The 23,470-nt window shown below is 43.3% G+C and overlaps 1 protein-coding gene across 2 annotated transcripts in view; it reads left to right on the top strand.

Moving 5' to 3' along the window:
• The window catches only part of LOC123767073 (ubiquitin-protein ligase E3B), a 79,173-nt gene extending 64,526 nt beyond the window's left edge, over positions 1–14,647 (top strand). For both annotated transcript variants that reach the window (XM_069304790.1, XM_069304791.1), the window contains exon 20: positions 1,910–14,647. In XM_069304790.1, coding sequence (XP_069160891.1) covers positions 1,910–2,094 — 185 coding nt within the window. In that variant the 3' untranslated portion in view covers positions 2,095–14,647. The remainder of the gene's footprint in view (positions 1–1,909) is intronic.
• The last annotated feature ends 8,823 nt before the right edge of the window (positions 14,648–23,470 follow it).

The following is a 23,470-nucleotide window of genomic DNA, read 5'->3' on the forward strand; positions in this document are numbered from 1 at the left end:
TGTTCTTCTTCAATTTCTGAGTGTGTGGTGCTCTTGTTTATTGATCAGCATCTCGTACTGTATACTATCGCATCATATCATGTGGCACTGGCAGAGCCACTGAGCTAGGGTTCGGTGTTGATACTACTGTATCTCAGCCTGTTTTGCAAGCTTTCTCATGCATTCTTTTATCTCTGGCTTACTCACATGCTGCCTGAGACTGCTTGGTCTCTGGACAGTGTTGTTTCATTTGTCTTTTCCTCAGTTTATAATGTCCCCCTACAATCCTTGGTTGGTTTTCAAGTCCTGGTCTTTGGTTTGTTTTGCTTCTGGGTGTTGAGTGGGTGAGCTTTATGCTCTCCTCCATTGGCAAGGATTTTGTTCTTTTGTCAATGGTAGGCAGTTTGTTCTTCTCAGTCAACTTCTTCTATTCTGGCAATGGATGAGTTGATTAGCTTCTGAAGTTGTCCTTTGATTATTGATGCTTGGTGCAGTGTGTGTTGTGTCTGGTGACAGCTGTGCACCACTACCTTTGTGCCACAGATTCTGCCTTTGTGGATTCTTTGTGGGTTGATCCTCTTACCTTGACCCCCTGTTCCGAGGCTCGTCTTTCTCAGGTCATCCAGTGTTTTTAAGTCTAGCCAGACTGTGGTCTACCCTCACACCCATGATGTTTGGAAATATGCCACTCTCTTGGCTGTGTTCGTGAAGAGGTTGATATTCAGGCACAGTTGTTTTGGAGGCTGGACAGGGTTCTGGCAGCTTGGTATCTTGTCATTGTGTCAGGGGCCCTGGTGTCATTGTGTCAGGGGCCCTGGTGTCATTGTGTCAGGGGCCCTGGTGTCATTGTGTCAGGGGCCCTGGTGTCATTGTGTCAGGGGCCCTGGTGTCATTGTGTCAGGGGCCCTGGTGTCATTGTGTCAGGGGCCCTGGTGTCATTGTGTCAGGGGCCCTGGTGTCATTGTGTCAGGGGCCCTGGTGTCATTGTGTCAGGGGCCCTGGTGTCATTGTGTCAGGGGCCCTGGTGTCATTGTGTCAGGGGCCCTGGTGTCATTGTGTCAGGGGCCCTGGTGTCATTGTGTCAGGGGCCCTGGTGTCATTGTGTCAGGGGCCCTGGTGTCATTGTGTCAGGGGCCCTGGTGTCATTGTGTCAGGGGCCCTGGTGTCATTGTGTCAGGGGCCCTGGTGTCATTGTGTCAGGGGCCCTGGTGTCATTGTGTGGTTTTGGGTGGTGACTTTTGGCCTGGAGTCTTGTCTTCATCTTAGTTCCAGCAGTGCTCCCTCATCCCAGGTAGGTGCCCTTTTGTTTCCCTCTCTGCAGGTAGTTAGATTTAGGGAGCCACAAGAGACACTTCCCAGAAAACCAGTATTGAATGTAATGAAACATCAATTTCTGGGCGAACCTCAGTGGCTCCATCCTCCCTCCCTTCGGGTCATCAGGGATTGGTTATATCTACCATAGAACTGATGGTGGAGACGCACTTACCAGGAGCTGCCTCTCCCACCCCCCCAAATGAGTTTAAAGTTTTTTTTTTTTTTTTACTGTAATGATCCTACAATCCTCTGCTGAGTGGACCAGATTCTGGTACTGGTCTCTGGTAGGAGCCTGTGAATCGGTAGAGCCTGGTATGATACTGAGGTACTGTACTGATACATATACAGTATACCAGTGTGTGTAGCTCGGGAAGCTACTGAGGGTCCTGCTTGAAAAAATATTTCTTCTACATTCATTGCTGGTTTTATTGTATTTATTCAATGCTAATGATTTGCCATTAGAGTTGTAGACAAATTATTTCTGTCAGAATATTAATCAACCGAGTGTCTTCACTGTACAGTACATGTGATAGACAAATCAACTACTGTATTAGAATACAGTACTTCATCTTTTATGTTGCACAACATGTGACCAACCACTCTAAAATTGTTTCAGGTGATACCATTGGAAGTGTTATCCGTGGTTTCTTTGCTATACGCAAACGTGATCCTGTGAACCGCCTTCCCACCTCATCTACATGCTTTAACCTGCTTAAACTACCAAATTACCAGCGAAAGAGCACTCTTAGAGATAAATTACGTTATGCTATTACAAGTAACACAGGATTTGAGCTTTCTTAAGGTTAATAATTGAACTGAATGCAGAAAATGGTCTCATGAATCAATATTTGCAAATCAGTTATTGAAATGGTATTTATCCTGAAAGTTCACAGATGACTGAGAAGTGTCAGCAATTACTTTCCCAAATCACCAGTGTGTGTGTGTGAGACCCATAGTCTGCTCCCGAGTAGATGAGATGCTGATGTAGACTTGTGTAAAGCTGTTCTATGCTTGAGATGATCATCACTAGTGAGCTCTTATATTTTCCAAACTGAAGATTATATATATGTTTTTACTGTACCTGAAGATATTGATGATCTTCTAATGCTATTAGATCTTATATTTGAATATACCATAACATTTTAATATATTGCTGAAATATAATATAATAATATATTATAATATAATATATTAATATATTGCCGAAATATAATTTATTTTGTGTGGGTAATGAGACTTGTACATGAAATTTTAGAAATGTATAATATTCTTTACGGTAATAACCTTTGTTTTTGAATTGCTGAAATACTGTAGTACTGAACATTGATCAGTTGATTTTCTAAACAGTGTCCAGTAGCGTATTGCAATTAATTAGAAGTTTAAGACTGTATCAAATTATTTAAAGAATAGTACAAACATATATTTGTCAATTATATGTGATGTCATAAAGTATAAATGTCACTCATTTTTCTAGCTGTCATGCTCTTTGGAAATATACTAAATCCAAGTGTGGCTCAGGGCTCTTGTGAGGTAACATTTGTCAATAAAGACAATGATTCAAGTGTCCATGCAGTTAAGAAATTTGTGAGTACTGTATAACTTAGAAATATTTTTATTGTGTGTGCTAGTGTTGAAGCGTTTGGGGGGTAAAGGAATCATGGGTTTTCTTCAGTCATTTGTAAGTGTTCTCCAGCAGCAAATAACAAAGATTTGTATCATTCAGCTCTTTATTTGTACTAATAATATTCATATCATTCATTATATTTTGTGTTTATGATAACAAAAATTAGTTATTATGGAAATGTAGGTAGTGTTGAAGCACTACAGATCAGACATGACATAGGCCTATAGGCAAAGGGAGATGACATAGGCCTATAGGCCAAGAGATATGACATAGGCCTACAGGCCAAGAGATATGACATAAGCCTCTGGGTTATAATAAATGACTTAGGACTACAGGCCACTAGAAATATATTTGACTACAAATCACTAGAGATGACATAGGCCTATAGGCCAGGAGAGATGACATAGGCCTATAGGCCAGGAGAGATAACACAGGTCTACAGGCCAGGAGAGATGGCATAGGCCTACAGGCAAGGAGAGATAACATAGGCTTACAGGCCACCAAAAGTGATGTTCAACTACAGGTCACTGGGGATGACAAATGACAACAAGTTAGGAAAGATCAGGGTAAAAAACCAGCGTTGAATGTAATGAAACGCCATTTTCTGGGTGAGACCCGGAGGCTCCCCAGAGCTATCTGGGCTGATTTGCTAATGTCAGGCTTTGGCATTAGTCATGTGTATAGAGTTCTTTAGGCCCTACTAGGGACCACGAACCAGAACCTGGTCCTCTCAGAGAGGCACGAGGAGCAATGGCCAGTAGAAACTCCCATGTGGTTGGAAGCATTCTATGTCTGCCATCGACCTGGTCAGGTACCCAGAAAGGTAAGCATCCCGAAACATACCCATATTCTGGTTAAGAAATTGCTACTGAGAGCCGAACTAGTGGACAGAACTCCCAAAATAAAATCGAGTTAACGAGCATGACGTCACCATGTCGCCACGCCGCTGTCTGCGCAGCTCCTCCCTCCCAGGAAGGGGGAAGGGGGAGCTCCAGACTCCTCGTGCCAGCTACCTAAGACCCCAGTTCTGAGGCTGGATATCAAAACACGCGAAAAAACGCTGATCGGAGGGAGAAAGGGTTGCTGGGGAGCCTCCGGGTCTCACCCAGAAAATGGCATTTCATTACATTCAATTCTGGTTTTCTGGGGGGAGCCCCGTCGGCTCCCCAGAGCTACCTACCAAAAGACGAAAACAAGGGAGACCTAACCCGGGAGATGGTCGTCGCTCGCTCCCCAACGCGAAGCGGAGACAAAAGGCTGCAATCGCCAACCCAGGGCCACATCGGCCTGACAAGGCCCAGGAACACCAACGAAGGAACACATAGCCAACCTATGAACGTTGTGGGCAGTTGGAAAGACTGCAGGCTGGCTGGACCGAACCACCCCGTGGACGACCCAAGAGAACCGCACCCTGGAACAGGGAAGAAGAGAAACCGGAGCAACCCAAAGCATGACCCGAGTCTCGGCAGCCGTGGTACACAAAGAACGGCGAAGCGCCGCAACCGAACAAAACACATGATGCACCCCTGGCCTGACCAACCAAGCATCAACAAGCCAAGGACCCCTCCGGAAAGCAGCCGTGTCAGTCTTTGCCAGAAAAAGAGATGGCTGCAAGCAAACAAACCTATCAAGAGAACTAAAAGAGCAGAACCCTGGTGCCAGAGGAGAGCATGAAGCACCCCGACCCAACCCCCCAGAAGCCAACACCAACAAGAAAAGAGCCTCAGAAAACAATCCGAAAGGGCCACAACAAACCGAGGAGAAGAGAAAAAGAGCACCCAATCCAAGAACCCGGACAGCTCAAGAGGTGCAAGAATAGGCTGGAGGTGAACTACGCCAGAGACATCTCGCGAATTGATGCAGAGGGAACACCAAAACTGAAGCAACCCAGAGCAGCTCCGTCAGCACCGCACGAGACAAGGTGACAGTACAGTATGTGACAAGATGATGGTCCGGAACTCTCCACAAGAGAAGGACAAGACCACGCCAACAAAACGCAGCAAACCTACGAAGGGACAAAAAGAAAAAGGAAGACCCGCCAAAAACCCCACACTGCTGCGGAGACGAAGCATGCAGGTGGGACACCATCAACGAAACCACCTGAACACCAACAGATGGTGAGAGGCGAGAGGCAGAACCGAAGGCCTGGCATGGACTAACTGAGCATGGGAAGAAGCGGAGCCGCGGGAAAACCTTGGGTGCGAACACCGAGTAAGCAGAGCCGGAAACCCAAGCCGGCAAGGAACCAGATGGAATGTCTGCCGTACAGCAAACTTCCCAATGCTAGCGAGCTCGTCAGGTGATCGGAGACACTGTGGTTCCAAAGCAAGACTCGTAAGAAGTGACACAGCGAGATCAGGAATGCGCCAACTGGTAGATAAAACCAGGAAACCAGGAACCCAAACCCAGCAAGCCGGGAAAGAACCAACCCGGGTGAGCAGACACGTCCTGTCCTGGGACCCCAGAAGGACCAACAAGTCTGACAACGGATGACAATTAGAGGACGCCAGCAGAAAAACGCCAAACCGCAGATGCCGCAAACAGCAAGGACAAAATTGCAACGAAAAGCCAGGGCCCAGGTCGAGGCCAACGAGGAAGTGAGCACCGCGAGCCGAAATGCAAAGCAAAAACAGGAACGCCACTTCCCGCCAGAGCGGCGAACGCAGTCCCAGCAGGGCAGAACGAAGCACGCGATGCCGAGGAAGGTATGAGAAGAACTAATCAGGACGTGAACAGCACGAAAACAAAAATGCACCGCTCGAAAGTGAACACATAGAAAAATGCCGGAGCCAGGGCCTCAAACCTAGCACCTCCCGGCCCAACGGAAAGAAACTGTAGGGGCAGGAGAGGAGGAACCGAAGCCACATCCACCAGCATACAGGGCAATCCAGAAGCTGGAAGTGCCAAACTAGGAGAAGATGAAAACTCAGGACCATAACCCAACACAGGGGCAGTGCAAAAGCAAAGAACTGAACATGGACAAAGTCCAACCTAGCACGAACATTAGTAGAGCCAAGAAGCACATACGAAAACACACAACAATGTGTAGTAGAGAATTTAGAAAAATGGAAAAATGCAAGAAAAAGACCAGAAAGACAATCCAAGCACCAGCAGCTAGAGACAAGAGTGTAGGAGCAATATGAGGAAAGAAGAAGACAGGCAGCAATCGGGAAGGAAATGGACAAAACCTACTACACACAGAGAATCCAATGTATATGGAAGGGCTCAGCCAGGCACTGTACGACGGTCAAGGAATGAGTGTCATGAGGCAAGAAAAGACCCAGGCACGGAAAGACTGAAGAAAGAACTCGAAAGATGGGACCGTGCCCCACCATGTAACAAATAACACAGACGGACAAGGAAGGTCACGGGAAGAAGCATGCAAATGGCCAAACAAAACGCCACAAGCAATCCCTAACACTCATCCAAAAACCACAAACCAGCACCTGGCCGAAAGGTGCTGGTTTGAAAGCATCAGCAGATGAGCTTATGCGGTCTGGCGTCTCGCCAGACCGCATAAGCTCACCTGCAGAGCGTAGGCACTATCATGTCACAACACATTGTAGCCGAGAATGTTCCGGGAGAATCGCTAGTGCAAGAAGGCTAAAGCTGCATGTGCAGGAGAAGAGTAGGGTAGAGGCGGATGCGACGCCACACTCCCGCATATGCTGAGGAAAGAACTAGGCATCCTCCACGTATTTGTAATCCAGAACACCCCTAGTATCTACGGGGCTTAGACTGAAGAGAGAAGAGGAGCGAGAGCGGGGGAATCACGCGAGAGAAAAAACATGCGGAACACCAACACTTGTGTACACCGTCCATAAACAAAACAAACTCCCACGGCACATGCACAGGACTCATGAGGTCCGAACTGCACAACCCACCCAGTGGGGAGGGCGCCAACTAGGAGTATTTAAGGAATATTATCAATGCTGAGACAGAGCACGGAGAGAATATAATTACAGTACAAAAGAATGAGATAGTACCGAAAACCAAGAAGAAGCACAGAAGAGGACCAACGAGTCCAAAAAAGGAATGGAGGTAAGCCTCACCGGAAGACGACAAACGTTCCAATAATACAGAAAGTATCGAAGACCTTCCCGAACCTTCGAGATCCTACAGAAGCAAGCACAAAATCACGAAGGCTCATAAAGGCCGAGTTGCACCCGAGACCAAAGGTCATGCAGGACCCTGATATGAGGGGAACACGACTTCAACATGACAGAGAATTCATGTCCCAGAGAAGAAGGGTGAGAAAACGGAGAAGAGTACCGACCGACAGGACGGAACCGACAGACTTGAAGGGACAACGAACCGAACCCGGGGAGGGTCTGACACCGAACAACTCGTATGCAGAGGGGGAGAAAGGAAACACCCCACTCCCCGTAACCGCAAGCCCCACTCAGAAGGTAGAAAAACCCTGGCATGGTTCAACAGGGCCCAGGGTCCCCAAGTCAACCCCTCCCCAGCTCCGGGAACCTCCACGCAGGACCCAGGGCTGAGCCGTCCCCCCAAAGCCCCAGCCTCACAAGAAAAAGACGGAGCAGCCGGAGAAATACTTACGAAAGGAGCCCACTGGCAGACCCATACATCACGACTGGAAGAACAGGCTCGAATGCCTCCATCGCTACCCCGGAAGGGAAAATCCTTGAGACCGCCCGAGTCTAAGACCATCGAAACCCCTTCCCCGATCCCGAACCCACAGACAGTGCGGATCCGGATGCAGGGAGGAAGAGGGGCGACCAGACTAAATCACAACAGGGGAAAGACAAGGGGGCGCGGACGGAAACAAAACCGAAGCGACCAACACCCCCAAGCCACGGTCACATCAACCAAAACGGGGTAGCCTCAGGGCTTCCGGGGAGCAAACAACCTAGTGCGTTGCAACCACCTGAACCCAACGTGCAATGCTTGTGCTGCCTGCACCCGTATAGTCAGCATAGGACTGGGTAACTGAGTCACAAACAAGCAACAAAACTCGCAGGACTCTGGGTTAAAGGTGCCACCGACCCAACAGGCAGCAGACGGAGGCAAAAACAGTGAGAGTCACCCCGAGACAAAGGGACAGAGCAACTCTCAAACTCACACAAAGCGAGGGGGGGACTCAGGGGTCACATCCATCAGATCCACAGGCCCCATGGGGATTCCCAGGATCCTGAGACGGAACTCACACTCAGGGAAGTCCAGGCAGGGTACTGCTAACCGGCGCCCAAGTCTACCAAACAACTTTATAAGAACTGAACCTGCGGGACATGTACACTCACGGGGACCAAGTAGGGGGTACCACCGAAATAGAGAAGAGTACTCAGTACACAGGGGGCAATAACCAAGGCAGACCACCCCCCCCCCCCCCACCAGGCAAGCAACAAAAAGAAAAAAGAAAACCCCGCAAGAGGATAGCGTACCCAGGTGGAACAGAGCCAGCCGCTATGATTGCTGAAAACAAGCTGCGCAGTACTCTGCGCCCCTTACCAGTGCAAACTGCTCCCTACCCTAAGGCGAACAAGGGAGTCAGAACACCCTAGCACACAAAGGGCGGCCGAAAACTGAGCAGTAAACTGCCAAGCAGAGGCAGAACCCAAGGAACTTGTGGAAGGTGGCCCCAAGCCCCAAGGGCAGTACTTACCGGGCACCTAGGGAAGGGAATCCTAGGCGCATGCTGCCTGAGTACTGAAGAATTACTCCTGGCTCACACACCCCCTATAAGACAGCCACCACGCCACATGGCATAAGAGCTGAAACCAAGTCTGGATCCAGAGCACACGACCTCTGCCTAGCTCATCAGCCTCAGAACGGGCCTCGGGTAGCTGGTGCGAGGGGTCTGGAGCTCCCCTTTCCCCCTCCCGGGTAGAAGGGAGCTGCTCAGATGGCAACGTGATGTCATGCTTGTTAGCTCGTTGTTATTTTGGGAGTTCTGTCCACTACTTTGGCTCTCAGTAGCAATTTCTTAACAAGAATAGGGGGTTTGTTTTGGGATGCTTACCTTTCTGGGTGCCTGACCCAGTCGATGGCAGACATAGAATGCTTCCAACCACATGGGGGTTTCTATTGGCCATTGCTCCTCGTACCTCTCTGAGGGGGCCATGTTCTGGCTCATGGTCCCCAGTAGGCCTAAAGAACTCCATACACATGACTGATGCCAAAGTCTGACATTAGCAATATCAGCCTGGATAGCTCCGGGGAGCCAATGGGGCTTCCCCCAAAAATAGGTGAAGATTATAGTGGGATATATTTGGGATTGAGTATGTTGAGGACACATCCCATCCCATCGTGCCATAGCCACAAACAACATATTTTACATACAAATTACTTCTGCTGGTCATTTATTGTCAGATAACATTTGTGTCCCCTTCTCCTCCTCCTCTCTCTCCCTATTTTCTTGTTTAGTAGTGGATGTGCCATATTTTCTGAATGCAAACATAGGAGACTTATTTAAGAGATTATCCAAAAATTTTGATGTTTTATGAATGTAAATGCAGCAGATAGCACATTATAACTTTTTAAAACAGAAGACAAATTTTGATTTGCTTACAAAAATTATTATTCACATTGCTGGAATGGGCTGAATTGTACAAGCAGTATATTACATCCTAATATTTTACAAACTACACTTGTTTATATTCCACATGTGACACAAAATATGATGATAATGTTTTAAGCTATCACATTTGGTTAGTCCATAAGGCATTATCCTTCTGGTCTCATGGATAGGATCGTGTACAATCAAGGCAAGTCAGTGTTGTGCACTAGCTGAACAAGGATCCTATCAGATATCCCGGCTAGGTCATACTGGTGCTAGGGAGGGGGCCTGAGAAATAATCCAGTACAGAATAAAGTCTACAAGTCTAGGAACTGGCAAGTAGAGTCTTTTCAGCTATCAGTTGGCCTGCCATGTGACATCACTAGCACTAAAACAGGCTTCCCTGACTATCTTCCCCGTATTCTTTTGGACTCGTCTTCATGCCAGTTGGGTAGGTGGAGACCAAATTCAGTTGAGTGAATTGTGTTCACCCTTAGAAACTATTTTGTTGTGCAGTGGGCTCATGTTATGTACACCTTGGGACTTTGATTTGGGTGTGAATATTTGTGTTGTGCACAGGCAGTCTGTTGCTATGACACCTGGGGTCTGGTTTCATTCAGTTTACCCCCAAACTTACACCTTGGCCATGTAATTTGAGGTTGCATTTTTTCAGTCACAGACATTCATATCCCTTTCTTAAATTAGGGTTAGACAGGATTTAGTTAGGTTTAGCTTAGAACTCATGCTCTGGCTTCCAAGCATCTTTTTCGTACTGTGATCTGGGTTGGGGATCTGTGCGATCTATGTTACTTTAGTCAAATATTTTGTTTCTGTACGTTTTCTGTGAGGGGATCCCTCAGTGGCTGTCTGAAGCCTGCCACCTGGATAACTCTACATGCATCACGTCACACCATATCGGTGCAAGTCATAAAAAACCTACTTGAAACCAGAGACAGAATCTGCTGCACTCAGACACAGGGAGCTTCAGATATTAAATCAACCCAGACCAAGAGGAAATTCCACCAGAAAGTAGAATGCTCATAAAGGCACAATTGTATAAATAAATAAATATAATAATAAATTTTTATTCAGGTAAGGTACATACATACAAGGTAAGATACAAAAGTTGATGGATTTAGAGATAGAGCTAGTACATACAATGCCTAAAGCCACTATTATGCAAAGCGTTTCGGGCAGGAAAAACGCTAAGACGTATTGTAAAGTAAAGTATTAGCAAACCTGACAAATGGGAAAACAATTGTCAGGTAAGATAGCTCCGTGAGTGAGCGAGACACAAAGGCACATTAGCAAACTGCAGAAACCAAAGCCAATGTTCTACCCGAAGGCAAGATACCTTACGAGGTAGCAGCTCTTAGAGGACACAAAACCTAATATTTCTTAATATTTTGGAGGAGGCCAAAACCGTCAGTAATTTCAAAGTGTTATATGACAAAGAGTGCTGGGGAGACGGGACACCACAAGCATAGCTCTCATCCTGTAACTACACTTAAGTAATTACAACCTCTTTATGGTTTATCTATTAATTTTTATTTTATTTTATTATTTTCACCTACCTCTTTTTATTTTGATAAACATTCATAAAATTATAAAAACAAAACTAGAATTGTTCATATTTTATTTGTACCATTTCATAACTCATAATCATTTAACTTTTAATGTTCACATATTATTAAGTGTCTACTACAATAACATTATTTTAACAATATTAGTGTTAAACTTTCCCTTTAGTACTGATGATTATCAATACAGTAACAATTTTGGGAAAAATAGACTATTAATGTTGCCCTTGTTGTATTGCAATGTATTGCCCTTGCAGCGATGTATTACATATATACACACACAGTTTAATTCTGTTTATTATGAGTAAAATAACAAGTTTATAAGCAATAAAATGGGTGTATATGTATCTCACAGTGAGTTGATGGTAGAAATGTATTAATAGTGAGTATTCAACTGGTAAGTGGAAAACCAAGTCTTATGAGATATAAAGTTTCAGTCTGATCATATTTAGTTGTCTGTGATATTATTATATGGTTCTGTGGATCCTCAGTGTGTTGTAAATATTGTATTGTGCTGTCAGTGCTTCATGACCAGTATTTAAGGCAGGTATAACATGACCACCCTTTTGTAATTCTTGGGACATTGTTTCCTAATATTCCTCCTGAGGTTTTGATAGTTGTTTCTGGTCTCTGTTAGCCAGGAAGCACTTCTGACATTTAATTCAGGGTTCAGCTTGCCCACTTTGTTTCCTCTCTGTAATTTTCTGTGGCTCCCCCCCAAAAAACAAGTATTAAATGTAATGAAATGACAATTTCTGGGCGAGCTCTGGTGGCTCCTTGACACCCCTCCCTTCCCCAGAGAATCGGGTTTGTACATCATTCGTCGAACTGACAGCAGTGTGGCCTGTGAACCGTGGCCTACCCCCCTCCCCATAAATGAGGGGACGGTTGGGGGTGAACAAACAGGCATTGGTTTATAACATTTTAAATCATTTGTTCATGTTGGGGATTTCTATGGCCATTTACGAGCATGGGGGTATCGACAGCAGCTAGCTGTGTTTTTTTTTTCTCTGACTTTTCGGGTGCTTTCCTTGGTGGTGGCATAAATGATTAACTTAATACAGTACTGTATATAAATGGCACAGCTCCCTGCGACTCTGTGAAGAGACCAGGTTCTGGCTCTGGGTCCCCAGTAGGCCAGAGAACTCCGCGACTGATGTCATGTAGTAGATGGCACCTACATCAGAGGTGGTTTCTGGTTGACAGATACCTGATCAACCAGGCTGTGATACACACATCAGGCTGTGAACAATCACAGCAGCCTGGTTAACAGGTCCAGTAACTAGGAGGCCTGGTCAGAGACCGGGCTGCGGGGACGTTAATCACCGAAATCAATGCAAGGTAACCCCGCAAGGTAAGGCAAGGTGGTGGCTTCAAGGAACCACAAAGGGTGTCCCCAGAAATATACTAATTAAATTAACACAGTTTACATTTTTTATGTTGTTACAGGCTATACATTAGCTTAATATGTATACCAAAGAAAATGGTATTTTTTTATAATTGCATATTCAAATTTCAGTTCCATCTGTTGGCAGCAAAGGAAACACTTCATAACCTCACCCTTTTATCCTGCCCACCACATGGTAAAACATATTTTGATGCACATTATTCAAACACTTAAAAGTGAAATAACGTATTACTAGTCCCACAGTCCAAGGAATAAAAAGCTATCATGCAGGATCATTTATAAGGTTCATGAGGTGACCAACAACAGTTTATCAATCAAATTATTTCTCAAGTACTGTAATACAAACTGAAACGCTATTCTGGCTGTAAGTGGCACTCCGGTAGCTGTCCAAAGAAGATTATGGATCATAATATTTTTTCAGAGTAGCCTGGTTACCTGTTATGTAAATCCCATATGGTTTGACTTTGGAAAACACTTTAATAAATTACATACTGATTTTGCACTCGAAAGATAACACTTAGTTTAAGGGCTGGTAAAGGTTAATCTTCTTTAATAATCTGTTGAGACATTAAAGTGCCAGCCTCATCTGGGTACAAGTGACAAGATAGATACCTGTCAGAATGACACAGTGGATTTTACCCATTGGAAGGTGATGTGCATGCTGCTGTGGCTTATAGGATGCACCTTCACGGTGAGATCAAAAGAACTGTAAAGGCTGTGTTGATCACTCTCACCATTAGGCTAAAATAAAATATCATTTATTGCTTTCAAGTTTTACACAGGTACCCATTATTTTTTTAAAGCACTGAACATGGAACAAGATTAATTTTAACTGAATGCAAAATTGATAAAGGTAGCACTTGCGATGTTTAATTCAGATACTGTATGATTTATCAGTTGAAAAAAAATATATGTACCGTATATATTTACAGGTATATAATTATATTAGTGTATTGATTTAATTAATCTAACATGAGCTGATCAAGCTGTGACTCGTGCATTGTGCATATTATATACGTGAGAGTTATTAGCTGATCAAGCTGTGACTTGTACAGCATGTGTATTATATACTTGTGAGTTATCAGCTGACTAATCTGTGCCTCGTATAATGTGTATTATATTCGTGCAAGTTATTATAATGTAGACAAAACCACACGCCCAGAAGATGAGGAGACGACGACGTTTCGGTTCATCCTGGACCGTTATCAAGTCGATTGTGGTACTTGAATCGACTTGATTCAAGTCAATTCAACAATCAACTTGATAATGGTCCAGGACGGACTAAAGCATCATGGTCGTCTACTCATCTTCAAGTGTGTGGTTTTGTCTTCATATCTTCTGCCACATTATTGTGACTCATCGTCTGCATATTATAATGTAACATTTTTAATGTTGAAGAGATGGTACCCTGCTGATATGAATTGTTTTATTCTCAAATATATGTACAGCACAGTACTTAAATAGTCTGGGCAGTACACTTGCAGTGTACTAGTCTGGGCAGTACACTTGTAGTGTACTGGTCTGGGCAGTACACTTGTAGTGTATTAGTCTGGGCAGTACACTTGTAGTGTACTAGTGTGGGCAGTACACTTGTAGTGTACTAGTCTGGGCAGTACACTTGTAGTGTACTAGTGTGGGCAGTACACTTGTAGTGTACTAGTCTGGGCAGTACACTTGTAGTGCACTAGTGTGGGCAGTACACTTGTAGTGCACTAGTGTGGGCAGTACACTTGTAGTGCACTAGTGTGGGCAGTACACTTGTAGTGTACTAGTGTGGGCAGTACACTTGTAGTGCACTAGTGTGGGCAGTACACTTGTAGTGTACTAGTCTGGGCAGTACACTTGTAGTGTACTAGTCTGGGCAGTACACTTGTAGTGTACTAGTGTGGGCAGTACACTTGTAGTGTACTAGTGTGGGCAGTACACTTGTAGTGTACTAGTGTGGGCAGTACACTTGTAGTGCACTAGTGTGGGCAGTACACTTATATGTGTGGTGAGGAGTACTGAAGTAGCTGTCTCAGTAAGTTACCCATGCATACAATACCCTGTACAGAGAGCTTATCAAAGTTTGCAGAGGGAACTGCTGCATTAAAAATGAGTCAATAGCCAAGTGCCTCAGATGTTTGTGGCTTATGTAGATAGGGAAAAACATGTACAGTAGTACAGTATTTGTTTTTTGCCATGGATGAGGAACTGTATATTCTCAATAAAATGCAACTGTTGTATTGTATTATTTACTAAAAGAAGATCCAGGTTTGTTTGCTTATTTACACAACTCTAATATATAATATTATTATAATAATAATAATAATAATGAGAAAAATAATAATAATAATGAGGAAAATAATAATAATCATAATAATAATAATAATCTTTTTTTTACAAATTAAACCATAATAAAAAAACATATTAGCCTGTAGCTCTCCGGGCTGATATGAATGTATTATACCGTGGCATCAGTCAAAGTGATCAGAGTTCTGCCTACCGGTGACCACGAGCCAGAACCTGGCGTCCATGAAATGCTGCATTCTGAGGGGCCAATGAGCAATGAGGCCCCTGTATAGAAACCCCTGTGTGGTTGGAAGCGTTCTATGTCTGTCATCGACCAGGTCAGACACCCAGAAAGGTAGGTGCCCCAAAACAAACCCTATCTGGTTAAAAGATTGCTACTGAAAGGCAAACTGTTGAACAGAGCTCCCCAGACTAAAACGAGCATCCCGGTGTCTGCACAGCTCCTCCCTGCCCAGGAGGGGGAGCTCCAGGCCCCCTACACCAGCTGTCCACTCCCAGTTCTAAAGATGATGTGATATCTGGTGGTCGTGTGACTCTGGTCCTTGACGTTGTTCAGTGCTGTGCCTTGTGGTGTGGTCCCGTTCTGTGGTGGTGTGTGGACCTGGAGTAATATCACAAGTACTCAGGCTGCATGCACCTAGGGTTAACTTCCCTAGGTGCCCTGTAAGTACTGCCCTTGTGGCTTGGGGTTACTTTCCACAAGTCGCTTGGGACTTACCACCGCTGTGGTCTTTTGCTTCTCTATAATTGCTTACCCTTGGAGTCGACTGAGGTCTTTCTTGCACCAGTGTTTGCCTCTTGAGTAGGAGATAGTTTTGTCACTAGTAGGGGCGAAGGGTACTGTGCAGCTAGTTTTCACCATAACATAGCGGCCGGCTCAGTTCCACCTAGGGACATACTCTTGCAGGGTTTTCTTTTTTTCCACCTGGTGAGAGCTGGGGGTCTGTCCCTTGGCGTTGTTGATCCTTGTATATATATATTCTCTTGGTGGTCCTCCACCAAGAGAATGTACAGTGTATGTACAAGAGAATGTATGATAATGTACAAGAGAATGTGAGTGTACATGTCACAGGGGTTCAGCGCTTAGTAGTTTGGGGTGCCGGTTAGTAGTACCTTGCCTTGGCTTGCATTAACCAGCTCAGCTCAGTGGTCCGATGCATGCATCCCCTGGGTCCCACCTCGCTTCATGCGAGTTTGAAGGTTGCTCTGTCCCCTTGTCTCAGAATGACAATCGCCAGTTCTACCTCCGTCATGCTGCTTGTTGGGTCGGTGACTTCTTCGACCCAGAGTCTTGTGAGTGGTGTTCCTTGCATGTACTCCAATTCGCCCAATCCTTTGATCTTGATATTTGGGTGCAAGCAGCTTCTGCATTGCATGCGCGTTTTCGGTTGCTGCAGCACGCTAGGTTGGTTGCTCACCTGGCAGGCCTTTTCTCCTGCGCTCTGTCAGGTCATCTTGGAGTGGGTTCCCTTGGGCGTGGTTGAAACGTCATCCTCCCTTAGGTGGGTTTCCCGCCTAATCCCAGTTCCGAAACAGGACTGCGCGGACCTGTGGTTTGAGATATATACAAGAGTTGTTACATTCTTGTACAGCCACTAGTACGCGTAGCGTTTCGGGCAGGTCCCTGGAATACGATCCCCGCCGCGAAGAATCGTTTTTTCATCCAAGTACACATTTTACTGTTGCGTTGAACAGAGGCTACAGTTAAGGAATTGCGCCCAGTAAATCCCCCCCGGCCAGGATACGAACCCATGACATAGCGCTCGCGGAACGCCAGGCGAGTGTCTTACTACTACACCACGGAGACTGCCACGGTTCATTCTGAACTTGTCCCGTCTGAACCCCTGAGACTTTTGCCCCTCCTTTTTGGATGACTACTTTGTCCCAAGTCCATCTTCTTTTGGAGCTGGGTGTTTAGATGGTGTCCCTGGACCTCCAGGATGCATATTGGCGCATCCCAATTCATCGGGATTTAGGGACCGGCTCGGTTTTGTTGTGGGGCATCAGGCTTACTGCTTTCGTTGTCTTCCAATCGGCTTAAATCTGGCACCTCGTGTTTTCACATGCCTTTCCCATGCATGTCCAACAGTTTGACATGTATATGAGTGGGATTGGGTGGATATAAATAGGAGCTGCCTCGTATGAAACGTGCCTCGAAACGCTGCGCGTGCTAGTGGCTTTACAAGACTGTAATTACCATAATTGTATCCTCACATTCCTTATGTACATTCTTGTATATGCATAAATAAATAAATAAATAAATAAAGTATGGACCAATAGGTCTTCTGCAGTTACCTTTATTCTTATGTTCTTATTGATGGATTTATAGATAGAGCTAGTACATACAATACCTAAAGCCACTATTACGCAAAGCGTTTCGGGCAGGAAAACACTAAGACTAAAACTTAATACTAATTGAGATTAAAGTATAAATTGTGTTGAGAAAATACAAAATAAAAGGGGGGGGGAACATGGCAGTTCCCCGGCAGAAAAATAGCAAATAAATAATTTAGTCAATAAACAGCATTGTTTAACACTTTCCTCCCCGGCGAACCCAAAATTGGGTCCGCCGGGGGTCACTTGAAAATCTGCGGGTGACCTATTTTTAAGTCTGACGAACAAATATTTTTATAAAATTCAATTCTTATCCGATCGACTTGGGGGGATAGTATGAACTGTTTGCCATAAAATTTACGTTTTCTCTAATCGCCACAGCCTATTTGGGAGAACGGCATTGTCTTGTATCTTCGTGGTAAAACTATTGTATTGTTGACACGACGAGTGTAATCGACGTAGTTTCTTTATTTGGTGCCGGTCTAACGCATCCTTGTATGACATTTAATACATATGTCCTTCTAGAACATTCTATTGCGAACACATTGGTACAAAAATGAAATATGTACATCGAAAATTAAGGTCAGCACAGTGAAAAGAATATACACTGTTAGTTGTCTCTCCAATGGTTTCGTCGAAGACATCATAAGAAGGAAAGTGAAAAGCCATGCAACCTCGGAAGAGACAACTAACACAACACCTATACCCCCTATTAGACTATTTTACAGGAACTTCTTTTCCACAGCTCATAAAACGGAGGAAAGGGTCCTGAAAGATATTGTTAATAGAAACGTTATCCCTACAGACAAAAATCAGAGGATACAACTGACGATTTACTATAAAACCAGAAAAACGGCCAGCCTACTCATGAGAAACTCTCCAGACACAAAACAGAGCGCTTTAAAAGAGACTAACGTCGTCTATGCCTTCAAATGCCCACTTGGGGACTGTAAGCTCCAAAAAACCCAGTATATAGGCAAGACAACAACATCTCTTTCTAGGCGTTTAACGATGCATAAGCAACAGGGCTCCATTAAGGAACATATAATCTCTTCCCACAACCAAACCATCGCCAGAGAAATCCTAGTAAACAACACAGAAATCATCGATAGATACAGCGATAGCAGGCGGCTTGACGTTTGCGAGGCACTACACATCAAGAAGTCAACACCAGCAATCAACAGCCAATTATTGCACAACTATATTCTACCCACCTCAAGACTCCGCTCCAATATAGAAGCATCAAGAAATATGGACCAATAGGCTTTCTACAAACACTTCTATTCAATATTAAAAAAATAGAGTCTCATGGTATTGGGGGTGCTATATTAAGCTGGATTAGGGCATGGCTATACCAAAGGAAACAGAGAGTTAGTATAAATGGAATCAAGTCAGAGTGGGAAAATGTTGTAAGTGGAGTGCCTCAAGGCTCTGTCCTGGGACCTCTGTTGTTTATAATATATATAAATGATTTAGATTCAGGTTTGAGTAGCAACATTTGCAAATTTGCCGATGATACGAAAATCGGTAGGGAAATTAATTCGGAGGAGGACTCACTATCACTTCAAGTTGATCTAGATAGGGTTTTAAGAACATAAGAACATAAGAACAAAGGTAACTGCAGAAGGCCTATTGGCCCATACGAGGCAGCTCCTATTCTATAACCACCCAATCCCACTCATATACTTGTCCAACCCGTGCTTGAAACAATCGAGGGACCCCACCTCCACAATGTTACGCGGCAATTGGTTCCACAAATCAACAACCCTGTTACTGAACCAGTATTTACCCAAGTCTTTCCTAAATCTAAACTTATTCAATTTATACCCATTGTTTCGTGTTCTGTCCTGTGTTGATACTTTTAATACCCTATTAATATCCCCCCGGTTATGTCCATTCATCCACTTGTAAACCTCTATCATGTCACCCCTAACTCTTCGCCTTTCCAGTGAATGCAACTTAAGCTTTGTTAATCTTTCTTCATATGAAAGATTTCTAATTTGGGGAATTAACTTAGTCATCCTACGCTGGACACGTTCAAGTGAATTTATATCCATTCTATAATATGGCGACCAAAACTGAACTGCATAATCTAAATGGGGCCTAACTAGAGCAAGATATAGCTTGAGAACCACACCAGGTGTCTTGTTACTAACGCTGCGATTAATAAATCCAAGTGTCCGATTTGCCTTATTACGAACATTTATGCATTGATCCTTTTGTTTTAAATTCTTACTAATCATAACTCCCAGATCCCTTTCGCAATCCGACTTCGCAATCACAACACCATCTAGCTCGTATCTTGTAACTCTATCATCATTACCTAACCTCAGAACTTTACATTTATCAGCATTAAACTGCATCTGCCAATCCTTTGACCATTTCAAAACCCTATCTAGATCAACTTGAAGTGATAGTGAGTCCTCCTCCGAATTAATTTCCCTACCGATTTTCGTATCATCGGCAAATTTGCAAATGTTGCTACTCAAACCTGAATCTAAATCATTTATATATATTATAAACAACAGAGGTCCCAGGACAGAGCCTTGAGGCACTCCACTTACAACATTTTCCCACTCTGACTTGATTCCATTTATACTAACTCTCTGTTTCCTTTGGTATAGCCATGCCCTAATCCAGCTTAATATAGCACCCCCAATACCATGAGACTCTATCTTTTTAATCAGTCTTTCATGTGGCACTGTATCAAAAGCTTTGCTAAAGTCAAGGTATACAACATCGCAATCCTTACCACTATCAACTGCCTCAACAATATTAGAATAAAAAGATAACAAATTTGTTAAACATGAACGGCCATTTATAAAACCATGTTGCGACTCAATTATTAATTTATGTTTTTCAAGATGAAGACGAATTTTATTTGCTATTATAGATTCGAGTAACTTTCCCACAATAGACGTTAGGCTAATTGGTCGATAGTTAGACGCAAGTGATCTATCTCCTTTCTTAAAAACTGGTATCACATTAGCAACTTTCCAAAACTCTGGCACTCTGCCTGACTCTATTGATTTATTAAATATGGTTGACAGTGGGTCACAAAGCTCCTCTTTGCATTCTTTAAGCACCCTGGCAAACACTTCATCCGGCCCTGGGGATTTGTTTGGTTTGAGTTTTACTATTTGTTTAAGAACATCCTCCCTGGTAACTGCTAAACTCGTCAACCTGTCCTCGTCCCCACCCACATAGACTTGTTCGGCTGAAGGCATATTGTTAAGTTCCTCTTTAGTAAATACAGATACAAAATATTTATTAAAAATACTACTCATCTCTTCATCACTATCTGTTATTTGACCTGTCTCAGTTTTTAATGGACCTATCCTTTCCCTAGTCTTAGTACGATATAACTGAAAAAACCCTTTAGGATTTGTCTTTGCTTGCCCTGCTATGCGAACTTCATAGTTTCTTTTTGCTTTCCTTATCTCTTTTTTAACATTTCTAACCAGTTGTACGAATTCCTGTTCTAAAGTGATCTCCCCATTTTTAATCCTTTTGTACCAAGCTCTCTTTTTACCTATAAGGTTCTTCAAATTCTTTGTTATCCACTTTGGGTCATTAGTATTCGATCTATTCAATTTGTATGGTATACTACGTTCCTGTGCTTTGTTTAGAATATTCTTAAATAAGTTATATATTGAATCCACATCGAAATCCCCATTTAAGTCACCTATCGCTGGGTTCATGTCTCGCTCCAAGACCGGCCCACACCCCATACCCAAGACTTTCCAATCAATTTGACCCAAAAAATTTCTTAGGCTATTAAAATCAGCTTTTCGAAAATCTGGCACTTTAACAGAATTTTCTCCTACTGGTCTATTCCATTCTATGCTAAATCTGATTTCTTTGTGATCACTGCTCCCTAGCTCACTCCCTATTTCGATGTCATTAATTTGCGTTTCCCTGTTAGTTAACACTAAATCTAAAATATTATTTTCCCGTGTTGGTTCCTTAATGTGTTGCGTAAGAAAGCAATCGTCAATTAATTCTAGAAAATCTTCTGCTTCACTATTCCCTGTTTTGTTCAACCAGTTTATTCCGCTAAAATTAAAGTCACCCATGACATAAATACTGTTAGATCTAGATGCTCTAGATATTTCATCCCATAGATGCTTTGCTTCCATTCTGTCTAAATTTGGTGGCCTATATATTACTCCTATTATAATATTATTAGCTTTTTCGTTTAATTCAATCCAAATAGTTTCTGTGTGTGGCTCTGTTTTGATTCCCTCTTTGAGACTACATTTCAAATTGTCCCTAACATATATGGCTACTCCACCTCCTCGTCTAATATATCTATCTGTGTGAAATAGTTTAAATCCGTATATTTGATATTCAGCTAATAGTTCTCTATTTTCTACATTCATCCACGTTTCGGTAAGTGCAATAATATCTATTTTTTCTGTGCAGACAAGAGCATTTAATTCGTTAATTTTATTTCTTAGACTTCTACTGTTAGTGTAATATACCCTAAGTGAATTGTTATTTTGCGGACCTTCTCTTTCCCTGATCGTTTTGCCAATTCCTTTCTCCCACAAACACATACTTTTATTACCTCCTTCCTCCAAATCAATTCCCATACCTCTATCTACTAACAGTTTAAACCCAAACAAACACCTCTAACCACTTCTTCTAACGAGTTCGCAACAGCAACAACCCCAGCTCTCGATAGATGCACCCCATCACGAGCATACATTTCATTTCTTCCATAGAAGTGTTCCCAGTTGTCTATGAAAGATATTGCATTTGATTTGCAATATCTTTCCAGCCGGCAATTGACACCAAGTGCCCTCGATATCCATTCATTTCCCACTCCCTTTCTTGGAAGAATGCCACATATGATCGGGATTCCTCCCTTGCTCCTAACTAACTCTATGGCTGTTTTATACCTCTGAATCAGTTCCTCACTCCTAACTCGACCAACATCATTTCCTCCCACGCTAATGCAAATAATGGGATTGTTCCCATTACCAGCCATAATATCATTCATGTTGTTTATAATATCACCAATGCCAGCTCCGGGATAGCAAACCCTTAACCTGTTCCACCTATCTCTAGCACAAAACGTTCTATCCAAATACCTTATCTGGGAATCTCCCACAACTAATGTTTGCTTAGGTACTTCCTTTACTTTCTGAGGGGCCTGCGCTTCCTTTCTCTTCGTTGCTTTCCCTTTTGCGCGATCCACAGTCTCTCCACAGCACTCGTCCTCCAAAACGTCAAATGAATTAGAAGTTGCTATGGCGTTTGAAGGCGATTTGAAATGGTCAAAGGATTGGCAGATGCAGTTTAATGCTGATAAATGTAAAGTTCTGAGGTTAGGTAATGATGATAGAGTTACAAGATACGAGCTAGATGGTGTTGTGATTGCGAAGTCGGATTGCGAAAGGGATCTGGGAGTTATGATTAGTAAGAATTTAAAACAAAAGGATCAATGCATAAATGTTCGTAATATGGCAAATCGGACACTTGGATTTATTAATCGCAGCGTTAGTAACAAGACACCTGGTGTGGTTCTCAAGCTATATCTTGCTCTAGTTAGGCCCCATTTAGATTATGCAGTTCAGTTTTGGTCGCCATATTATAGAATGGATATAAATTCACTTGAACGTGTCCAGCGTAGGATGACTAAGTTAATTCCCCAAATTAGAAATCTTTCATATGAAGAAAGATTAACAAAGCTTAAGTTGCATTCACTGGAAAGGCGAAGAGTTAGGGGTGACATGATAGAGGTTTACAAGTGGATGAATGGACATAACCGGGGGGATATTAATAGGGTATTAAAAGTATCAACACAGGACAGAACACGAAACAATGGATATAAATTGGATAAGTTTAGATTTAGGAAAGACTTGGGTAAATACTGGTTCAGTAACAGGGTTGTTGATTTGTGGAACCAATTGCCGCGTAACATTGTGGAGGTGGGGTCCCTCGATTGTTTCAAGCACGGGTTGGACAAGTATATGAGTGGGATTGGGTGGTTATAGAATAGGAGCTGCCTCGTATGGGCCAATAGGCCTTCTGCAGTTACCTTTGTTCTTATGTTCTTATGTTCTTATATCCATTGCTTCGTGTTCTGTCTTGTGTTGATGAAATTAATACCCTATTAATACCACATTTTGTTCTGTCTTGTGTTAATGCCACATCACCCCTTCCACCTCACTCAAATGTAGATATAAAATCGGAGATACGTAAGTTCTATTCAGTTGTGTATTTGTGAACTAAAGTCTTTGAAAATGTAATAAGTTTTACGAAACGCGCCCGTGTCGCGTCAGACTAGAAATAAAAATGAATTTTGGAGAATTGATTTTTGATTTACCTCCAACAGTGAAGCGTAATGTACGAAAGATTGAGAAATTTCGTGTTAGAATTATTAATCTTACTTTTTCGGTCACCCCAATAAA

Source organism: Procambarus clarkii, chromosome 53 (genome assembly GCF_040958095.1).
Source record: "Procambarus clarkii isolate CNS0578487 chromosome 53, FALCON_Pclarkii_2.0, whole genome shotgun sequence".
NCBI classification, from domain to species: domain Eukaryota; kingdom Metazoa; phylum Arthropoda; class Malacostraca; order Decapoda; family Cambaridae; genus Procambarus; species Procambarus clarkii.